This window comes from Periplaneta americana, chromosome 13 (assembly GCF_040183065.1).
Source record: "Periplaneta americana isolate PAMFEO1 chromosome 13, P.americana_PAMFEO1_priV1, whole genome shotgun sequence".
NCBI classification, from domain to species: domain Eukaryota; kingdom Metazoa; phylum Arthropoda; class Insecta; order Blattodea; family Blattidae; genus Periplaneta; species Periplaneta americana.
In genome coordinates, this window is record NC_091129.1 from 59587361 (window position 1) to 59608656 (window position 21296).

The 21296-nt window shown below is 35.6% G+C and overlaps 2 protein-coding genes across 5 annotated transcripts in view; both read left to right on the forward strand.

The window, feature by feature from the left end:
• Positions 1-19273, forward strand: part of LOC138711996 (uncharacterized) — a 38193-nt gene extending 18920 nt beyond the window's left edge. Inside the window, exons 3-6 of one of the 4 annotated variants that reach the window (XM_069843341.1) lie at positions 2201-2251; positions 12262-12378; positions 13444-13514; positions 16132-16268. In XM_069843341.1, coding sequence (XP_069699442.1) covers positions 2201-2251; positions 12262-12378; positions 13444-13514; positions 16132-16210 — 318 coding nt within the window. In that variant the 3' untranslated portion in view covers positions 16211-16268. Of the gene's footprint in view, positions 1-2200; positions 2252-12261; positions 12379-12521; positions 13293-13443; positions 13515-16131; positions 16269-19195 lie in introns of those variants that run through there. The other 3 variants (XM_069843343.1, XM_069843344.1, XM_069843342.1) reach the window with 3 other exon arrangements.
• LOC138711995 (zinc finger protein 271-like) overlaps positions 19206-21296 on the forward strand; it is a 28290-nt gene continuing 26199 nt past the window's right edge. The window contains exon 1 of the mRNA XM_069843340.1: positions 19206-19331. Within this exon, the coding sequence (XP_069699441.1) occupies positions 19264-19331 (68 nt within the window). The 5' untranslated portion in view covers positions 19206-19263. The remainder of the gene's footprint in view (positions 19332-21296) is intronic.

Here is a 21296-nt window from a genome sequence, read left to right on the forward strand (position 1 = left end):
TGGTGGTCATATCTGTTTGCCCTGATGGTGTAGTCTGTATATAGCCTAGTTTCAAAACTTTGGGAATGTTAAATTTCAGGACATGGTGAAATACCCAAAAGTCTATTTCTGAACACATTCATCATGTGCAAGCCTAAAAACCTATACAGTTTATTTCAGTTTTCACTTCAGTTTGGTTTAATTTAGTATAGGCCCTAGATTAGTTTGGCTTATATAGTCTATTTATATCACTATAGTTTATCTGTATTTAGTTTAGTGTAGTGTAGGTTGGTGAATTAATATACATTTTGTGAATTTGTGATATATATAGTTTTGTGATTACTGATTATAATTTGTTCCGTCACTATCTGCGATGTGCTGTTGCAGTGTAAGATTGTATGCTTTTTGAGTACGAGTTTCTCTAAGTTTTGTAACCTTATATTGTAATTCTAACAAATATAAAGTTTTAATGCTGTTTGAAATAATAACTTGTTAATTTGTGACTTTGATGTGTCGAAGTATTGGGTATAAAAGGAAAGTAACACAAGATTAATACATTGTAAATGGTAAGGGATGAGAAAGTTAACTTTGCTGGTTTATATTATGACACAAGCTTAAAGTTTCATAGAATAGTTTCTAAAATTCAATAGAACTTCCATGTAGTTTGGTTAATAGACAAACATTTTCTGTAGCTTAATTTAATAATGGACTCACAACAGTGATCCAGGAAGTAATGACTGTTTGACTATAATAACTTAAAAAAAATTGTGTTCAAACTATTTATTTCCCGTACATAGATTATTAATCTTAGTTTTCTTCTCCACATAATCACCTCTTTCATTTAAGCATTTGTCATATCTTTTCACGAGTTTTAGAATCCCATTGTATTCAGCTGTCACCAGTCCGTTAAGCCTGTTGTTCACTGCAATCTTCACTAAGTCATCACATCCAAAACTTTTCCTGCCCAGGAATTCTGAGGTCATTGAAGAAGTGCAAGTCCACACCTGTGGAGTAACAGCTCATCTGGCCGCGAAACCAGGTGGCCCAGGTTCGATTCCTGGTCAGGGAAAGTTACCTGGTTGAAATTTTCTCCAGGATTTTCCCCCAGTGCTGGATCCTGGACTCATTTCACTGGCATTATTACCTTCATCTCATTCAGACGCTAAATAACCTAAGATGTTGATAAAGCATCATGAAATAACCCACTGAAAAAAAAAAAGAATTGCAAATCGCTTGGAGCAAGGTCTGGGATTTAGGGTGGAACTTACTACCAAAATGTCCAGCAAGTCTTGGGTATCACCAGTATTGTGGTGAAGAAGTACAGTGTGAGAAAGCATTCCACACTGCCGATTTTGGATTGCTCATTGTACTTTTCTCGGTGTCTTACAGTAGTGATCTGCATTGATTGTAGCATCTTTTGATATTAAATTCACCAAGAGAATACCCTTATGATTCCAAAAAAACTCATGAGGACTTTTTGTGATGACAGAGTCTGTTTGAATTTGCTCTGTTTCATTTGGTGGTGAGGGATGATGCCACTGGAGTGTTTGGCAGTTGCTCTCTGGGGTGATATGGGGCACCTGGATCTCATCATCAGTAACAGTCTGATCGAGAAAGGCATCTCCATCTGCGTGATACCACTTAAAAAATGTTAATGCTGAGCCAGTTCTCTTGGTTTTATGTTGGATCACTGAGATGCTGGGAAATCCATCATGCACAAATTTTGTTGTAGCCAAGATGTTATGACACTTCCACCAAGCAAAAATTGAGATATTTGGGAAACAATGTGCAACTCATTGAGAGTTACGCATCTCTCTTCCAAGATTTTTTCATCCACATTATGCTTCAAGTCAACTGTAATGAGTGATGGGTCTAGTTTCATCATACACATATGTTCGTCCGTTATTGAGTATTTCACATCACTTTCTCACATTTTTTTTTTTCGTCCGTTAATACATCAATATACACTTCCTTCAGTTAATGGTACATTCCCACAGGTTTCAACTTTGGATCTTTCAATAACGTCTCTCATTTTGCCCTCTACAACCTGCACTTAAAGACTAATGAGAAAATATGTTGGGGAAACCAGTCTACCTTGAATAGCAGAAGGATAATTGACTTGTGTGGCAACAACATACTAACAGTTATTACTTCATGGATCACTCCTTTATATCAGATAATAAGATGTACACATATAATTGTGGAAACTGTTTCTTTCCAGGAAATAGATTTTGAATGGGAACCTGAGTCCGAAAATGTTGGAGATGAAAAGGTAACATTAATTAATAATTAATTATAATGGTAATAATGTGAATTTATATCAAAATAAAAATGTAAAGTGAAAGACATATAAAAATTCAATCCGAAACGACTACAATCCATATATATTTGTGCGAACTTAACTACATGTAATTTGATTATGAAGTTTAGATTACATTAAAAATTTTCGCTTTTTTGTTTCACATTAAAAATTTTGTAGAAAATCTCAAATTCTTCTAGACATTACAACCATTCATATTTTAAAGTAACCGTAAAACAAATTTAGTATGATTTGAATCTTTCACTGTGATCAACGAGGTGTGAGGATTTTGAGTATTTGTCCTGTGTTGTAGATGTAAAGATATCCATTATTTTGGAACTACATTTGGCTCCCATCATCATGGAAGGTAGGGAAGGAGAATGATTAATGCTGTCTGTTGCATCTTTAGTTGGTCCAGTCCTAGAGAATAGCTCTTGGTAATGGATCCAGCAGATAGCTTTCTCTTTTTCTTTTCCTCTACCTTACTTACTGATATAGCTGTTGTCACATCTGTGGTTTAGTGTTAACATGCTGGTTTTCTATCAAGGCTGCCAGATCGAGATGGAATATGTTGTGGGAAAGCAGATGTTGTAGAGGAATTTTTTTGGGGTACTCCTATTCCTTTCACCAGCACTCTTCATTTCATTAACATTTGCAATGGTTAAAAATAGGCTAGGGTGAAGTCTTGGAGGTAGTATGGATTTCTTATGTTGATGTAGAAGGACTTGGAGCACTGGTCCCTGGGACTTACTATGTACTTGTCTTATGGTACCTCTCTCTGTCAGGTCTGAGGTAGGATGATCCACCTTTCAGCATCAGATTAACCATTGTCACTCAGGTCATCTGTGAGACTTGGACAATCCTCGTGTATATATATATATATATATATATATATATATATATAGGGTGCACGATGGACCAATGTAAGTCTAAATGAATAGATTCAGACTTCGGAAACCAAGCCAAAATGAAGCTTACATGGTAGCTTCGAAATAGTCTTTACATCTATCACTCAGTGCAAAATACCCTAAATCCTCACACCACACAAAAGAAATTCTTTGATTGTTCAGGAGTTCACTGTTCTTGTGGTAACTATGCCAGTGTCAGACTTCATAGTACTAGTGTTGTCAGTTCTTAAATGTCTTATGTTGTTGTTTTCTAATGCCAGGCGTTTGACAATAAAGTCATTTGACTCTTGCACTCCAGTATACTTTTCAAAGATATTTTCATGGTCAACCACTGAAGCACAGATTTTGAAGTGTTCTGAATCCATTTCTTGATTTGAGTTGCACAATGGACAGTTAGGGGATTGATATATTCCAATTCTATGCAGATGCTTGGCCAAACAGTCATAGCCTGTTGTCAATCTAAATGCAGCTACAGACAATTTGTGTGGTAAATCGGGAATCAATTGAGAGGCTTAGAACAAAAGCAGGTAAGTGACAGAAACCTAGTTTTGAGGAAATTACAGTTAAAGTTCTACATGCAATGAAATATTATACACTAGTTTGGTGAAATGATGCCCATATAGCAGCACTGCACAATGTGATCACTTACCTGATTTTATCCCAAAGAAACATCCTTTTGGGCTATCACAACACGCACTTACCTCATTTTTTTAATAATGTCACTTACCTGCTTTTTGTTCTAAGCCCCTCAATTGTGGATTATGATGCAGAGAGTTCCATTTTTTCCTTTGAGATTGTGTTATCAAATTTTGTTTGTTGAAGTCTAAGTATGTAGATTTAATAAATCTTTTCACAGAGTAATAGGTAGTTTTAGTAACAGGTCTCTAAGTAGCAGTCTTATGTAAAAATTACGACAAATATAAATCTTGACTGTACCTACCCAGTTAAATGTAAATGATTAGAAGATTAAAGTTACGTCCTTCATAATCACATTAAGAAAACCTTGCTAGTGTAGGTGTTGAATATAGGGCGGCAGGCTGAAAAACATTATCTATTCTCATGAGTAGGACATTGAAATAGATGAAAATGTGGAACAATTGAAACAATTGGAACATGTAATCACAGCGAAATGAAGGAGAAATATGATGTGGCCCCCAAACTTTTCTTGTTCAGTAGCTTTGTGGCTCCTCAATGATAACTGTTTGTGAACAACCAGGAAAGTTACATGCAACCATCAATTTAAATACATCCTGAAGAAGATCCTCTCAGAGAGCTTTGAATAAGGCAATATCCTCACTATGTGAAAAACCTGTGAATGCCCAGGAATAGGGAAATTTTCGATCTCCCCAAGATTTACAAAATGGTTAGCCCATCTCTTGGCCTTGGTCAAAAGTACTCTGACCATTCAGCCTGCCTGTGAAGCTGAAAACCCAGCCTGAACTAGAGAATGCTATCTGATGACTTGTCTCTCTGCCATTGTAATAAGAAATGAGACATGGCTGGTATCCAAGTGTAGTAAATGACAGTTTAACATGAAACAAAAACAGGAAATAAGGTACATATTACACAGTAAAAGTAATTGCCCCAAATAAAAATTATATATCGTCGTTGTGCCTCGAAAAACCGCTATGTACAAAAACCAGAACTTTTCAAGAGAAGCAAAAAAACATTCCATATTTCCAGAGTGGTTATAGAAAGCAGTTTTTATTTTTCCATTATACAAGTGAAATCTCCCGGGTTATATGAGACAATTCCAAACAGCTTTCTGATCTTTTTGCACCACATAACTCATTTTTGACCAAAGTGTCAGAGCGGTTTTTTGAGGTGCAACAACGATATATAAATAGTAGGAAATAATGGGAAGGTCAATTTGCCCAGCTAATTGCTGACCTAATCACATTTAAGTCTAATTACATAATGTAAACAAACCCACTATGATACCACTTCATATAGAAAACCATTGAAATAACTCTACAGCTAAGCGAATGACCACAGAACAGAGTTTGAATGTGATCGAGGAATATAATTTGCTTTTATTAGGTTAGGTTTCACTTACAATCATTCATATTATTTTATTAAAGTAAACTATAGTTTCTTAACAAACAGTGACTTAATAAGATGCTGATGAATCTAGAATTATTCTCTCACGCACCCATGAGTGTTAATTATTTGAATATAATGAATGTTAATTTAATTATTATTCCCTCAAAATTACAAGTTTTATAAAATAATAGTTAGAAAGTAAGTAATTATTTCATTAATTTCCTTTCATTAACTACAGTATCAAGTCATCTTTAAGATATGTGCTGTAAATTTTTTCTGAACATAAGAGAAAAGTCCCTCCCTATTTCCTTCCTCTTAACCTCAGGAATCAATACTTGAAAGAAGTTAGAAGGAAATCACTGTGCAATAGTATATAAGTAAAATGGGTAGTGATTTGAGGCGAAAAATCCGAATTTTTATTTTGTGTTACAAAAAAAAAAAAAAAAAAAAAAAAAAAGTAAAAATCTTGCTACATAAAACAATATATATGTTGTGAGGGTATCTCTGCAGATAAGGACTTCAAATAGTTTCTTTAAATATGGCAATGCATGTAATTCATACATTCTTTTTTTTTTTTTCTTTAAATGCAGTTTTCTGTAAGTTAAGACTGCAAACATAAGTGCATTTTACTCTGAAACTACTGAATCTATTTACATGAAATTTTTACAATGTTTTCTGCAATCTGTGTTCTACAAAATAGACTTACAGATTTATGACTATCACACATATAACATAAGACAACAATATACGAGGCCTGTCTAAAAAGTATCCGACCTTTAATTTTCCCGCACAAAGTAGTGATTCTAAGGCGGCGCTACTGTGCATGGTGGAAGGAGGAACCGTAATGCGCATGCTTGAATTTTTTCACCGCGTTCGCTTGTGCCAGTCACTGGCTGGTGGTCGCCAAGTAAGGTGCTGTTCTAAGTGTTTGTCGGATTTAGTTTTCTCGCAAGATGACTGAACGAATTGAGCAAAGATACTGCATCAAATTTTGTCAAAAGCTTGGTGATTCTCAAAGTCAAACAATTCGTAAGATTCAGCAGGTATTTGGGGAAGATGCGATGGGTGTAACACAAATTAAGGAGTGGTTCAACCGATTCAAAGATGGCCGCACATCAGCAGAGCGTGAGCAGCGTTGTGGCAGGCCCCAAACTGCTCAGAGTGCAGCTGTTGTTGAGAGGGTGCGAAATTTTGTGATGGCAGATCGTCGTTTGACCATGCGGGAGATTGCCGAAGAGGTTGGAGTGAGTAAAGATTCTGCACATGCAATTTTGCGTGATGATTTGAACATGAACCGAGTGGCTGCGAAATTCGTGCCCAAGTTGTTGTCCCCGGAACAAAAAGACCTCCGTCGTGACGTTGCACAGGACCTTCTGGACACTGCCAACACTGATCCTAGGTTTCTGGAGATGAGTCATGGGTGTACGGGTACGACCCAGAAACAAAAAGACAGTCGTCGCAATGGAAGCATCCTGAGTCTCCAAGGCCGAAGAAAGCGTGGCAGGTGCGAAGCAAAATCAAGGTGATGCTGACTGTTTTCTTTGATGTCCGTGGAATTGTGCATCACGAATACGCACCGGAAGGACAAACGGTGACAAAGGAGTACTATCACGATGTTCTCCGGCGACTCCGTGATGCAGTTCGGCGCAAAAGACCAGACATGTGGACGGCGAACAACTGGCACTTGCATCACGACAACGCCCCCGCACATTCATCCCAATTGATCCACACTTTCTTGGCCAAACATGGAATTACAACCGTTCGCCAACCTCCCTACTCTCCAGACCTGGCTCCTTGCGACTTCTGGTTGTTTCCAAAATTGAAGACACCACTGAAAGGATCTCGTTTTGAAAGTAGAGAAGAGATAATGCGGAACGCGACGACGGAGCTGAACATCATTCCAAAAGAAGACTTCCAGAGGTGTTTCTGGCAGTGGAAGGATCGGTGGGCTAAGTGTGTGCAAGCACAAGGGGCCTACTTTGAAGGGGATTAGGGTCCCAACCCTGTCAGGTATTTGAAATATTTTTTCTGGCTAAAGGTCGGATACTTTTTAGACAGGCCTCGTATGTGCATTGAAAAAAAAATGGCAAAAGTTGTTAATTAAAGTATAATTTTTTCTGTTTGAATAAGTGTGAAATATTTAAGTAAATATGATTTAGAATTTAAAATACAAATTATTTGATAACTTAAAAATTATACAAGGAATATGAGTGAAGATTGTAGCAAATAAATTTTTAGGTACATTTAGGAAAGTAGGAAAACAGGTTATCAGTTAGGATTTTTTTTTTGCACTTGAATAAGGAAATAATTAATTGTCCTCTACACCACTGAATTCAGAATGATTTATTATATAACCATGACAGTTTTTATTCAAATCTGAGCATTAAAAGCCTAGAAATGATTAATTAAACTTCTGTACCAAAATGCTTGAATTGTGCAGGAATCACTACCCACTCCCCTTAAATATAGGTACCAGTTATTGTTTAATGGAAAAATCACATTGTAAAATCTAAATTATAATAATTACTATTTGTTTAAACCATTGTTAAAATGAACCATTTAGATTGAAAATTTTCTACATTTCAGTTATGGTTGGGAAGGAAAAAAAATTACAGTGAAACAAATCATTTCAGTTCACTTTATTTCCTTTATTTAAAGAAAATAAAAATTAAGGAGTTCCTTTCATTTAGCTACCTATGTACCTCTATGCTACTATCTCATTTCAGAACTCTTAGAAAAGAAAATTAAACTTACTTTCAATAAGAATAAATTTCTAAAATATTTATCTAATATTTGCAACAAATTAACATTTTTACTGCGGTTTTTCAAGTGAGTTTCTGAATGACTTACAGCAACAATCCAAATAGAGTGAATTTAAATAACCCAATTATGGATTATCTTGTTACCTGTGTTCTGGGTCTCAGATCACACACAATGTTTTATATCTGCGACTTTGAATATTCCATCAGCTCAATCTTTTTTCGGGGAACTATGTTTTGAGCATCCTTGATACATAAAAAGTGGTTTTCAATATATCATTTTTCTGTCCAAGTATATACAGTGATTTCTTCTAAACTGTTGAACAGTACTGATAATATTCAGTTTGAGTTAATCTAACAAGGAATAGTATACATGAAAAATAATAATTTTTACTTTATTTTAAAAGGAAAGACTTTGTGCTAAATTGAAAATGTATTCTCAGAAATAATTTCTTGGTATTAATAATAAGGTAATAGGCAAGCAGGATGGAAGAATCATTTAAGGTTGCTGTTTCTTAAAAAATTAACTCTTACCTACAAAAGACTCCTTATTACAGGAGGATGAATGTAAGTAACATAATATACCAGTACTCCAGACTGGTAGTTTTATAATTACACCTTCAGTGGTCTGTTTTGACAATCTTACTGCTTAATTAACAAGTACATAATCTCACTGTAAACCGCTTATGAATACCACCTTTATGAATGTAAACATATTAGATGGAATCCTGTGCACAGCAGGTAATAAAAAACCTTCAGCTTGCCTAGTATTTCTTGATAGTAGAGCCTTCAATAGCATTGGCCACACTCATCTAATAAATACGATTGATAATTCTGTCTTGCCAGAAGCCACAAAAAGACTATTGATCAACTTGCTTGTAGGTAACACCACGCAAATACGAACTAGCAATGGTTACACAAGAAAAATGAGCTTAAACTGTGGTGTAATGCAGGGCGACTGTATTTCACCTCTTCTATTCAATTGGGGCATAAACCACTTACTTAGTGAACTGACAGAAAGGAATGTATCTAAAAACTACGGTTTCCAGTTAACCTCAGACACTGATCCCCTTACATTACTCTGCTTTGCCGATGATATTGTAATTGTTGGGAAAGACAAAGAAGCTGCTTCTATTCTTGTTACGAATGCAATACTACTATTGCATGAAATAGGTTTGAATATCAATACAGAAAAATCAAGCGCCATCATTATCAACAATGGAAAACTGGAGCAAGATCAAATTTCAACTGTTGTGGGTCATATTAATAGCATTGGTGTAGACGAAGAAATTAAATATCTAGGTGCTACATTTAAACAAACACTAACATTCAATGAAAACCAAGTATTGGATAAACTAAAGACGCACCTCAACAAACTAACATCAAGTCATTTGCTTCAGCCACAACAAAGATTAGTCATCTTAAACCAGTTCATCGGCCCAACTTTAATATATCCATTTCAAACTGCATCGGTGGATCTGATCCCCAAAAAATTTCTCATTAAAGCTGACAATATGATTAAAAGCGCAGTAAAGGAAATATTACAATTACCAGGTGACACTCCTAATAGCATGATATATACAAATACCAAATACAAAGGATTGTCAGTGATGCGCGCTACATGGGAAGCCTATCTGCAGCAACTCAACATCAATACCAAGCTAGAACACCTAAATGACCAGCACGTTAATGCTGTACGAGACTACGAAACTATAAGAACCTGTTGCTTGTCGGAATTGCAAGTGAGCAGAGATGAGGCTACAGGATCCGTGAAGCAATTAAGGCAACATCTTCGCTACCGTGAATTTAAAACCTGGTGTGCATACCCCCAGAAGGGAAAAGGAGTTGTATTGTTTGAAGAAGTACCTGCAGCCAACTCGCTGATCATCAAGCATGACGGATTATCAAGTTCTGAATGGAGAGAAATGCTAAAAATGACTGTGATGGTGGCACCAGTACGTTCTCTCCCTAGTCGCTCTACAGGCACAACCCACTGTAGGCACTGCAGTGAGTATGAAACTTTACCACATGTGCTTGGGAGTTGCCCACAGGGAGAAGTACTCAGAATAAAACGTCACAACACCATACGTTCTATGATCGCAGATGCACTTCGATCCAAAAATCTAGACGTTCACGAGGAAGTTCATTGTATTGCTGATGGTGGAAGCAATCGTAGGATCGATATCATAGCTATAAATAGGAATAAACAGACAGCCGAAATAATTGATCCTACCATCAGATTTGAAATCTCAGCCACTCAACCATGTGAAGTGAACGAAGAGAAAAAGAAAATCTACGAGCCCAATATTCAGTACCTATTGGCGAAATACAACATAGAAAAAATCGGCCACCGGCGTGGCTTAGTCGGTTAAGGCGCTTGCCTGCTGGTCTGAAGTTGCGTTCGGGCGCGGGTTCGATCCCCGCTTGGGCTGATTACCTGGTTGGGTTTTTTCCGAGGTTTTCCCCAACCATAATGTGAATACAAGGTAATCTCTGGCGAATCCTCGGCCTCATCTCGCCAAATATCATCTCGCTATCACCAATCTCATCGACGCTAAATAACCTAGTAGTTGATACAGCATCGTTAAATAACCAACTAAAAAAAAAAAAAAATCACAGTTACCGGTCTCTTCTTTGGGGTGAGAGGCACCATCCCGAAAGCCTTTGTAAAGTGGAGAGAAAAATACAAGCTAACGAGAGATCTTCAAGATGCCATTGTCACCACCATAATAAAATTTTCTGTAGCGATATTTCGTCAGCATCTTTATGGTGTACATTCAATTTAAATTACATTTGGTTCTATTTTTTTCTTTTTTTCTTATGTCTTATTCACTTTTGTCTGAAACCTGTTTATATAATTTTTTATTTTAAATTTTATTGTGACCCAAAATATTGGGTCATACTACTAAATTAAATATGGCCACACCAAAAAGGCTTTCTTTTCATATGGTGGTAAGGTAAGCACCTAGTGGTGCTCACACGGCCATGCTACGCACCTATTGGCCAGTCATTCCTTGCTTCTTTGTTCAGCTATGTAAATGTACATCTTTCAAAATTGACTAGAAAAGTACTTCTTAAGGAAAATACTTCTTTGAAATATGATTTTTTGTATTGAGCATCATGTTGAGTTCATGATATTAATTAATCTTTGAGAATTACGCATAGGGAGTTTAATGTTCTGTACAATCAGTTGTGGAATTATGAGGAAAAGTTTGTTGAGTATTTACGAATAACTACAAAAAAGCCCGTTGTCTTTGAACAGTTGACTAAACAACAGCAACAACATTGACTGAACAGACAAATCAGATGATGTAGTTAGTATCGACAGAAAAGGTTTTGTTGAGAGAAATGATATATTTTCTATTTTTCGTTGTGATCTCTGAGTTTCATCCTGATTTACCTTTGACCAAAAAATATATAGATTGCAAAGGATTGTTGATTACGAGTTGTAAATACCTCACATTTCTTAAAGTATTACTAGTTGCTAGTAGTTGTACAGAATTTCACTGACGTGTAAATATACATAGAGTTTCATTATGAACTACTGATACATATTAATACATATCACTTTTAAATGTTGATTTTCGTAAATAGCTATGTAATGTTACACATGATTACGGTATGCTAATAACTACTTTTTGTAAATCTGTGTCAAATTAAATATATACATCTACTTAGCAGTTGTTGTTTAGTCTGAAGACAGGTTTGAACCTCATGAGTGACACCAATAAGGCATCACTCGTGAGGCAACTAAGGCAGGATATAATGGAGTAGGGTGGCCAGTTCCTTTCCCTACTTAGCAGTAGAATTTATAAATGAAATAAATTACCTTACTTTTGGAATTGTGAAGAATGCTTTTGTGAGAAATCCAGAAAACGAAAGTTTATCTGATTTGGATACATAAAAAATTAGATATTATTATTATTATTATTATTATTATTATTATTATTATTATTATTATTATTATTATTATTATGTAATAGTTCTTCCAAAATTCTTTTAGTTTTGTTTCCATATAGGGTGCTCATTTTATGCCCTGTCCACTTTAGATAAATTAGGTGTCTCTTTTGAATAATTGTCTAAGATAATAAATAATAAATGATAATATTATTTACATACGACAAAAGAACAGAATTGTTACAAAATATATGATCAATATAAGTATCAACTTCATAATATTGATTTTTTAAAGAATGTATATTATTTTAAGAATCTAAAATTAAACACTTTTATTTAGTATATGAGAATGTTTTTTCTCCTTCTGCTTTTGCAGAACCCACCAGATTATGAATCTGATGGCGAAACACATCAAACATCTCCTACTAGTGACGCAAAGAAGGAAGAAGGTAGAAGAACTGTTAATTGTCGTGAAATGAAGAGTGAAGTTAAGGTAGGTAATATTTCGAATTTCGACTAGTTTAGTGAAGCAAATAGAAATGTTTTCTTTGTATTATTTAACTATTTTGAAGTAGGCCTATAATGCTACAGTGTGTGGTAATGTAACGATTAACACGTCTGCTTTGTGTTTGGAAGGTATGGGGTTCGATCCCATTGACCAGCTATCCTGACTCCGGTTTTTCGTGTTTCCAAGTCTTCAAGCTAATGTGGAGATAGTGCCAATGACAAGCGCCTTGACCAATTTTCTTCCTAATCCTACAGTCCTTCATAACAATTTCGTATGTAATTTTCTCAACTTCACAATAGGCTGGTCATCTGTTCAGGAAGTATCACAACTTACGCTCCCCTCTATTGAGAGAAAAGAGCATAAGAAGCAGATACTAGAAAAAGGAAGTGCCTAATAAAATAAATTATAATGCTAAATGTTTTCTTTCTGCAATTGGATAATGTCAATAGAATTCATTTGCCTAGTGTCAAATCAGTGAAACGAGTAATTTTCTTACAATTAAAAAGTTTATTTCATATATTAATCAATTGCTAAGTTTGTTTATGTCTATTGAGGGATTTTCGATTTCTTATGCTTCTAGCAATGAGATTGATTTGGAGAAAGATATACTTGCGTTTGTGACTTACAATAATGAAGCAAGAAAAAGGAATGATGCTTTAAATTAGTAAATCTGAGAATTGTAATGAAGGACTTGTGATACTTCTGGTAGAAGAAAATTGATTCAAATGAATGTCTGTGCTATATATCATACAGCCTAGAATGATTTCAGTGTTTGATTTGGATAAAGAAGATTGTTGGTCCATGCGAGAAACTAAATAGTGCTTTATATAGAATTAAACATTGTACATTAGTGAAATTTTCAGTTGGGAAGAGGCTTTTTTTTTTCCACATAAAATTCTCTCTCTCTCTCCCCTCCCCTCTCCTCCCCATCTCCCTCCCCCCCCCCAATATCATCTTTTGTTGAAGTCTAGGGAGAAAATGATCACACAATTAAAAAATAAAAAGAATTGCTGTTTTATGAGGATGTCTTATTATAGAATCTCATTTCAGGAAGAAATAATTACAGTGAAAGAAGAATGGAATGATACAAAAATATTAGAACCTGGAGCTCAATTAAATAGGTAAGTGTGTTTTATCACCAGCCCTGTGCATGAATTTCTTAATCACTTGAAGTAGTGATATAATCGCCCTCCTGCTGAGTGAAGAACATTCCTAAAGCTGGATTCTGTATGGAAATTGCATCTACATTAATTAGTTCATTTGCAGGACATGCTTTCCTATATTATCACACCTCATATTCCTTCTTATCGTCATTTTTTCTTCTTCTTTTTCTATTATCGGTTTCCTATCTCTCTCCCTCTTCATTGTTTCTCACTTGCATTTTCACAACTAACACCACAACCACCAATAGTGTATTTTAGGGACACCCAGGGGGAAATTCCTCCCTCTTAAGGACATTTGTCACCTATAGATAATTATGAGCTAAGTGTTCATTTTTTTTCTTATACTTAGAAAATATAACATTTTTTTTCTTATACTTAGAAAATATAACAAATTATCGTTTTCAATATAGTATTTAAGATATGGTGCGCAACACATACAACTTACTGCCATTATAACCAGCCATAACATGCATATTCAGTGGGGAGATCCGACTGCTCTCTTGCATGAAAGAAAAACGAATTGGCGATGGATGGCGATGATTGAGTCCTATAGTCTTGTACAAATAAGAGGTAATAAGAAAATGTTATGTTGATCTTACCTTTTATTAAAGCATGTGTTGGAAATGTCTACTTTTCTGGATGCAGGAATCACATTGGAAAAATTTGCACAGAAATCATCATGCCTGTTAGCATAAGAATGTGACTTGTCACAAAGATAAGGAATAAGAAGACTGGAAAAGATGCACTTTTATCCTTATAAAGTGACAGTGGTTCATCGATTACAGTAAGGAGATCCAGCCACTTGCGTGAATTTTTGTGCATGGATATTGCAATCTGTTTATGACTACTGTTGATTCATCTCAACTAATAATGACGAATGAAGCTTGGTTCCATTTAAGTGGTTATGTCCACTCTCAGAATACAAGGCACTAGGGCATTGAAAATTCTCATTTAGTTTATGAAGTTTCCCTTCATAGTCAGGAACTGGGTGTGTTGTGTGGCATTACTGCAAGCAGGATAATTGGACCCATTTTCAACTCTCAAAGTTCTATGCGAGACATATTGCAGCTTTCTTTTTTTTATATACAATATTGACTGAAGGTGGAAAACAGTATGCTTATTTCCAGCAGAATAATCCATTGCACATACAGCATACAGGCACTATATCGAGAAAAAATGTTTGATTATCACTTAATTAGTCACAAAATTTTTCCAGCTCATTTCTCAGATTTAAATGTTCGTGAATTTAAAACAATCCACATGCTCTTGAATAGATGGAAAATGAAATTAGGCCAGTGCCGAGTGAAATTACAAATTGAGAGTTACAGAAGGTGGACATATTTTAAAACATATGCTTTGATTAAAGGTAAGATCAACATAACTCCTTATAGCCTCTTACTGGTGCATTATTTTTATGGGACTATAGACCTAAATCACCACCATTCATCGCTGATTTGCTTTTCTCTCATGTGAGAGAGTAGTTGGATCTTCTGACCTGTAATAGTGCTGATAATTTGCATTGTATTTTGCCTGTATGCTTACCAGTGGCAAAGCCAGTATTTAAAAAGTGGATAAGCAGACAGTAATACATTACTGTGTTATCAATAGTTAGAAGTTTATTGCTTTGTAAGAGCCTCTAAAGTCGCTAAATTATATTTGAACAATTTACAAAACAAAAGTTTAATCAAATTTGTTTCTGGAAAATTGTTAAAAGATCCAGCTACGCTAAATTAGTAAAACTGACTTTAAGTGCGGGGAAGTCTGAATAATTTCTGTTGGTTACTGTGGTTGATCGTGAGACATGCCTCATAGTGCAATGGAGGGGGTTGCTAGAAATTCCTTCTGCCATCAAAGAACCTCATACTAGTTTCCTTCCCCCCAATCACCCCTGTAAAGCCACGACTGTTGAAGAGGCAAGGAAACATTTTCCTCACCCATTGATCCTCGGTCAGCCTGTCCCAGCACATCTATCGTTGACATGTGTCGCCATCTAGTAATCGTTGAGCAAAGAACCCGGTACAAACAACTAAGTTTCTCAATCACAACAATTACGTCAGGACAATTTATTACAGTATTATAATTTTTAATCGTGAAAATTTTTTTGGATAGGCATAATCTAAGTTTTTTCCAAGTAGAGGAGAGTCCATTAAGTCTGGACATCCTCTACTGCTGGACACTTATATTTTCACGAAAATGCAGCACCTCCCTTAGTGTCACTCAGACTCCCTTCCAAGCATATATCAAGGCAGGCAGTGTGAGTTTGTATCTCAAATCGTCCGTAAGTTAAGCAGTTTATTGTGTTTCTAAGTGTATGCGCTCCTACCTCAAGTAAGATTTGGAAGTCCACTGCATTGAATTAGGTAAGTGGGTTATGACTTTATTATGTGTGGGTACATTGAATTAGGTAAGTGAGTTGTGACTTTATTATGTGTGGGTGCATAATAGTGTGTGTTGAGATAATTTCAGTTAGAAATCTATTGCATATAGTTAATGGTGGGAATTTCATTATCAGCATGCATGTCTGGTATGACCGTACATAACCAGATAGTAAAGTGGTTTATTTTTTGTATTGCAGATTGCATCACAGCTATGAAATAAACCGAAACTCAACTCTAATGGGAATGAAAAAGGTTCTTGGTCAGAAGAAAATATGAAATAGCCTCTAAACAGCATGTTATTAGACAAAATGAGTGTCAGGCAAGCAGCTAGAATTTTCAACGTTCCAAAGAGTACTTTGCAGGACAGAATTGCAAAAATAAAGAAAGGAGGAGAAATTCAGATTCTGCCAAAATTAGGAAGATTTGTAAGAACTTCAGTGACACTCATGAGGAGTAATTACGTCAAGGAGTTGGATGGCATGCTCATGCCTTTAAGTAGAAAAGAATTTCTGAAGTTGGTGTTCGATTTGGCTGAGACACTGAAGTTGCCACACAGATTCAGTAGGGACAATAAAGTAGCTGGAAAGAATTCCTGTTATGATTTTATGAATAGACACCTCGAACTGGCATTGTGGATACCAGAATCCACCAGTATGTTGCGAACAGTGGGCTTTAAGAAGCCACAAGTTGCTTTGTTTTTTTTTTTAGAATCTTCATTGGTTTTTAGAAAAATACTCTTTTCCTGCCTCGAGAATTTTCAGTGCCGATGTAATGGGCATCTCTTCTGTCCATGAGAACAGCAAAGTTCTTTCAGTGAAGGGCAAGTGACAGATTGGAAAACTAACTTCAGGGGAAAGAGGCCATAACATCACTTTGTTGTTTTGTATGAGTGCCATAGAGCAATATATCCCTCCTCTTTTGATTTTTCCACATCAGAAAATGAATCAGAGGTTAATGATAGGTGCTTCTGACGAGAACTTTGAGGTTGCTCAACCAAATGGCTGGATGAATGGTAACATTTTTTTGTCTTGGTTGAAGTATTTTGAAAAACATGCACATCCAACATAACAGAGTCCTGTGCTTGTGGTGGTACATGGTCACTGCAGTCACAAGGAACTGAAGGTCTTCTGCTACTCTAGAGCACACCATATATCCACATGCTCTCAACACCTTCCCACACGACACCACAACTTGCAGACTCTAGACAGGACGTTCATGAAGCTTTTTAAAGGTGTATATCTGGAAGCCTGTTCCTCATGGATGAGAAAGAACCCTGGCCTGAGAATAAATGAATACAATATCTCAGAGCTTGTATCTACATCCTACAGTAAAGTCTATCGTCTGGAGATTGCTCAAAAAGGATTCTCTTGTACAGGCATCCATTCTTTTGACCTTGAGATCTTCTCCAATCTAGGTTTCCTGTCATCTGGAATGACAGAATGCAACATTCTGGTGAGGATAGAGAACCTGAAGTTCAGATGATGCTATCTCAAACATCTGCAAATGAGGATTCCAGGCCGTTCCTAGTGGCGGTAGGCCTACATCCATTCTCCAGAAGATTTCACCAGTGCCTGATGCCAGCAAATAAAGACTTGAAAGTCTAAAACATAAAGCACAGAGAAGCGAGATCCTTCAAGTCCATTCAAACAGTTGCAAGCCAAACATGATGAGAAAGTAGCAAGGAAACACAGAAACCTCTTTGGTCTAGGTTTAAATGTTCAAGAACTCTTTACTGCGAAGGTCCCTCAACATTGCCGCAAGTCAATGAAAAAGAAACCAACTGTATTTTGTATTGGGAAAGTTTTGATGAAGATTGGATACAGTGTCAAGAGTGTAAAGGGCGGGCCCACAAAAACTGCTCAAGTGTGGAAGGCGCAGTATTGTTTTATAAGTGTGATGTGTGCTTTAAAGCAGTAACATAAAGACACTGGTTTGTGTTGCGGAACAACAATTGTATTGATTGTAACTACGGTTCTTATTTGTATATACATTTTTTTTTTTTAGTTTGACTTATGCCTAAATGTAGCCTAGTTAATTTTCTTTTGTATTAGGTATATTTCCTTCACTGTGGAAACAAGTAGCAATTATTCCCGTATTTAAAAATGGCAAAAGAAATGAGCTTAGTAATTATTGATCTATCTCAGTTCTAAATAACTTCTCAAAAATTTTTGAAACCATTTTTCACAAACACATTGCCTTTTATGTGAAAAACAAAATAAATTCAGTACAACATGGATTTACTAAATCTAAATCCACTGCAACTAACCTGGTTTCTGATTTGAATCAAATTGTACTATTAATTGAAATTCAAGGCAAACTGAATCAAAATATTTTGATTTCAGTAAAGCGTTTGATGTAGTTCCACACAGTATCTTACTACATAAGTTAGGAAACATTGGTCTTTCTGTAAGTTATGTGAATTGGTCCTATAAATTATAATTATTTATGTGATAGACATTCATGTGTACGGCTGTCTAACACTCACACTGATGCATACAACATAATTTGTAGAGTCCCGCGTGGCTCTACTTTAGTACCTCTCCTATTTATAATCTACATTGACGATATATGCAAAAGAATAAGTTCTGACTGTCTATTATTTGCTGTTGATCGAAACATTTTCTGTACAATCAAAAGTAGTGCTGACTGTCAGTCACTTCAAGATGACATTAACTCAATCACTAAATGATTGGAAGATAATAATTGTGCTATATGTTAGTGAGATCGAATATGCATATGTAGTTTATATCCTTATATTTATTTAGATTTCTGCCCAATAACTCATGGTATATCTATGAGCTAAAATGTGATTACTTTAATTCTCAAAGCTTATATGCTAGACACCATGAACTGGTTTGTTTATTTTTTATGTAAGGTCCTTAAAGGTGATATTACCTATGACTCTTTCATAAGTAATGTCAGCTTTTATATTCTGATGAATAGGGCCCGAATTTTTCGAAAATGCATATGCGCATAATGGAAATGCATATTTTAAGAGTTAGTGCATGTTTCGGCATTTATTTAGTTTGTGTATGATCAATTATGTGACATTTCTGGACGAACTGTAAATCTAGTAATGAATTTGTATGTTGGACATAATTCCTTTCTCAATGCAGTAGTCTCTCAAAGTTTGTGTCGACAGGATGGCAGGTGTTCATCTGTTTACTTGTTTTTCATCTACTAATAGTTTATGCGGTATTCTGTCAGATTAAACTAAAAATGCCTAAAGATAAGTCCACTAAATCCTTTTTAATTAAACAGTTGATTTCAGGCAATTGTGACTATTCAAGTAACGGCGATGTAGTGTATTGTCAAGAGAAGACTGTGAAATGCGAGAAAAAGTTTCAACTAGAACAGCATTCGAAAACAACTGCACATCTCAGGTCAAAACAAAAGGGTAAGAACACGCAACAGGTACTTGTAACTCAGGCGAAATCATGGTCTGAAGTTAGTACATTTTCCGCTTACCTTTATAAAGCTTTTGTATGCAGCAACATTCCGCTGCATAAATTAAATAATCCACATCTACGGTTATTTCTTCAAAAATATTGTCTTAATCAAAGAAATGAATTCAATTAAAATAAAATAATTCCTTTGGTTAGTGCATATTGTTTTGTTTTTAGTGCATATTTGCATGCATATTTTAGGTATTTTCAGTGCATATATATCCGGGCCCTAGAGAGACATGAGAGCTCACAAAATTTTCTATATTAGAAGTATAAAATCTTTTTCTCTAGTCTTCAGATGCATTAAAATGCTAACATGCCTGGCTGTGCATTCGATCCATTCAGTGTATAGACTTAGTTTGTTCATGGCAACTTCGTAATCTTATATTTATTTTGTAAACAATTTCTACCTTTATTACTAGTCTTTAATTATTGAGTGTTATTTTTCTATATTATACTATATTGTATTACTGATTAGAGCCGCCATGGCTGTCTTGTGGCTAGCAGATTGTACTTATAATTCTGTGGACCCAGATTCGAACCCCGACATACCTCTAATTTAGAACTTGTGTTGGCCAAGCCCATAGTCCAGATAACACAGGGGTTTTCTTTAGGAGCTCCGGTTCCCCTGTGGCAACCCAACAAATCTCTATCATTATCTCATCTCATTGTAGATGTAGCATAGACCAGCCTTGTATGGCGCACCCTGGGCAAAAACTCTCGGTAAATTGGTCTACACAAGTGGCTTCATATGTGTGAATGACATAAGCCGTACCCGCTATTACTTAAAAAAAATTACTGATTAGAATTTTATTTCATGTTATTTTTATTTACATATCAATTAATCATTGTAAACCTATTTATATTGTATTATTATTGTATCATTGTGGTAATCTTTTATTGGCCATCTGCTGTTGACTAGCACATTAATATTAATAATATTGGTCAACAGAGTTCAACTTTTTTTTTATAACTTCCATCAAAATAAGTGATTAAGGAGTAATTTGAACTTAAGTTTAGGAAAAACATTCAAATTGCTCTATCGGGTCACATTTCTGAATTATCGGTATGTTCCTCTAATATTTTTTAATTTGCTTCTGCAGCATATGTAAGAACACCCATGCTGATATGCAGTTATTATCCATAAAAATTGGCTCTTATACCACATATTAATAAAAAACAACAAACAAAATATGATTTTAATTTATAAGGCATGTAAAGATGTTCAAATATATTAAAAGAGCTCATACTTTAAATCAGAAATATGTTTCTGTTCACTTTCTTTTGTAGGTCAAATCTGGCCTTTTCCTGTAGAGAAACCAACAGTGGTTCTACTGGTTCCCCATTATAGCTGAATCCCAACGTCCTTGGTAGCGTTTTGACGTGAATATGTGTTTAAAATCAGATCGATTATGGGGTACCAGGATGGAAACTGCGATATACATAGTGTAACGTTTGCAGAGTGATCCATTTTGACACTATAACTTCGTAACTGATAACACGATGGAAATAAATGTGGTCTTGTTCGATCGGGCATATGATTATGATGCGAGCATGACCTTCAGTTGGCGCTGCATATGTGTGAGGTGCAGGTAGTGGCCCGCAGCGACTGGCGACCATTTTGAACGTGGGCGAAAATTTTTAGGCAGTATATTCTCGTGTCTCCGATGTGCCAGTGCATTGTTTTTGATGCCAAACGAAAAGTCTTATGGGATTTACGTGAATACGCCTGGCTTAAATCGACACTGTTGCCAGTTTGAGATAAACAATTAAATGTTTGATTTAGCAGTAAATTCTGAATTTTTTTGACCTGCAAAAGTAGCAATCTGTCACATGATTTTTATATTCTCCAAATCATCGAAACTGCAAAAGGCATAGCTCTCGTCTTTCCTTTCTGCCATTCGAATAAAATGACA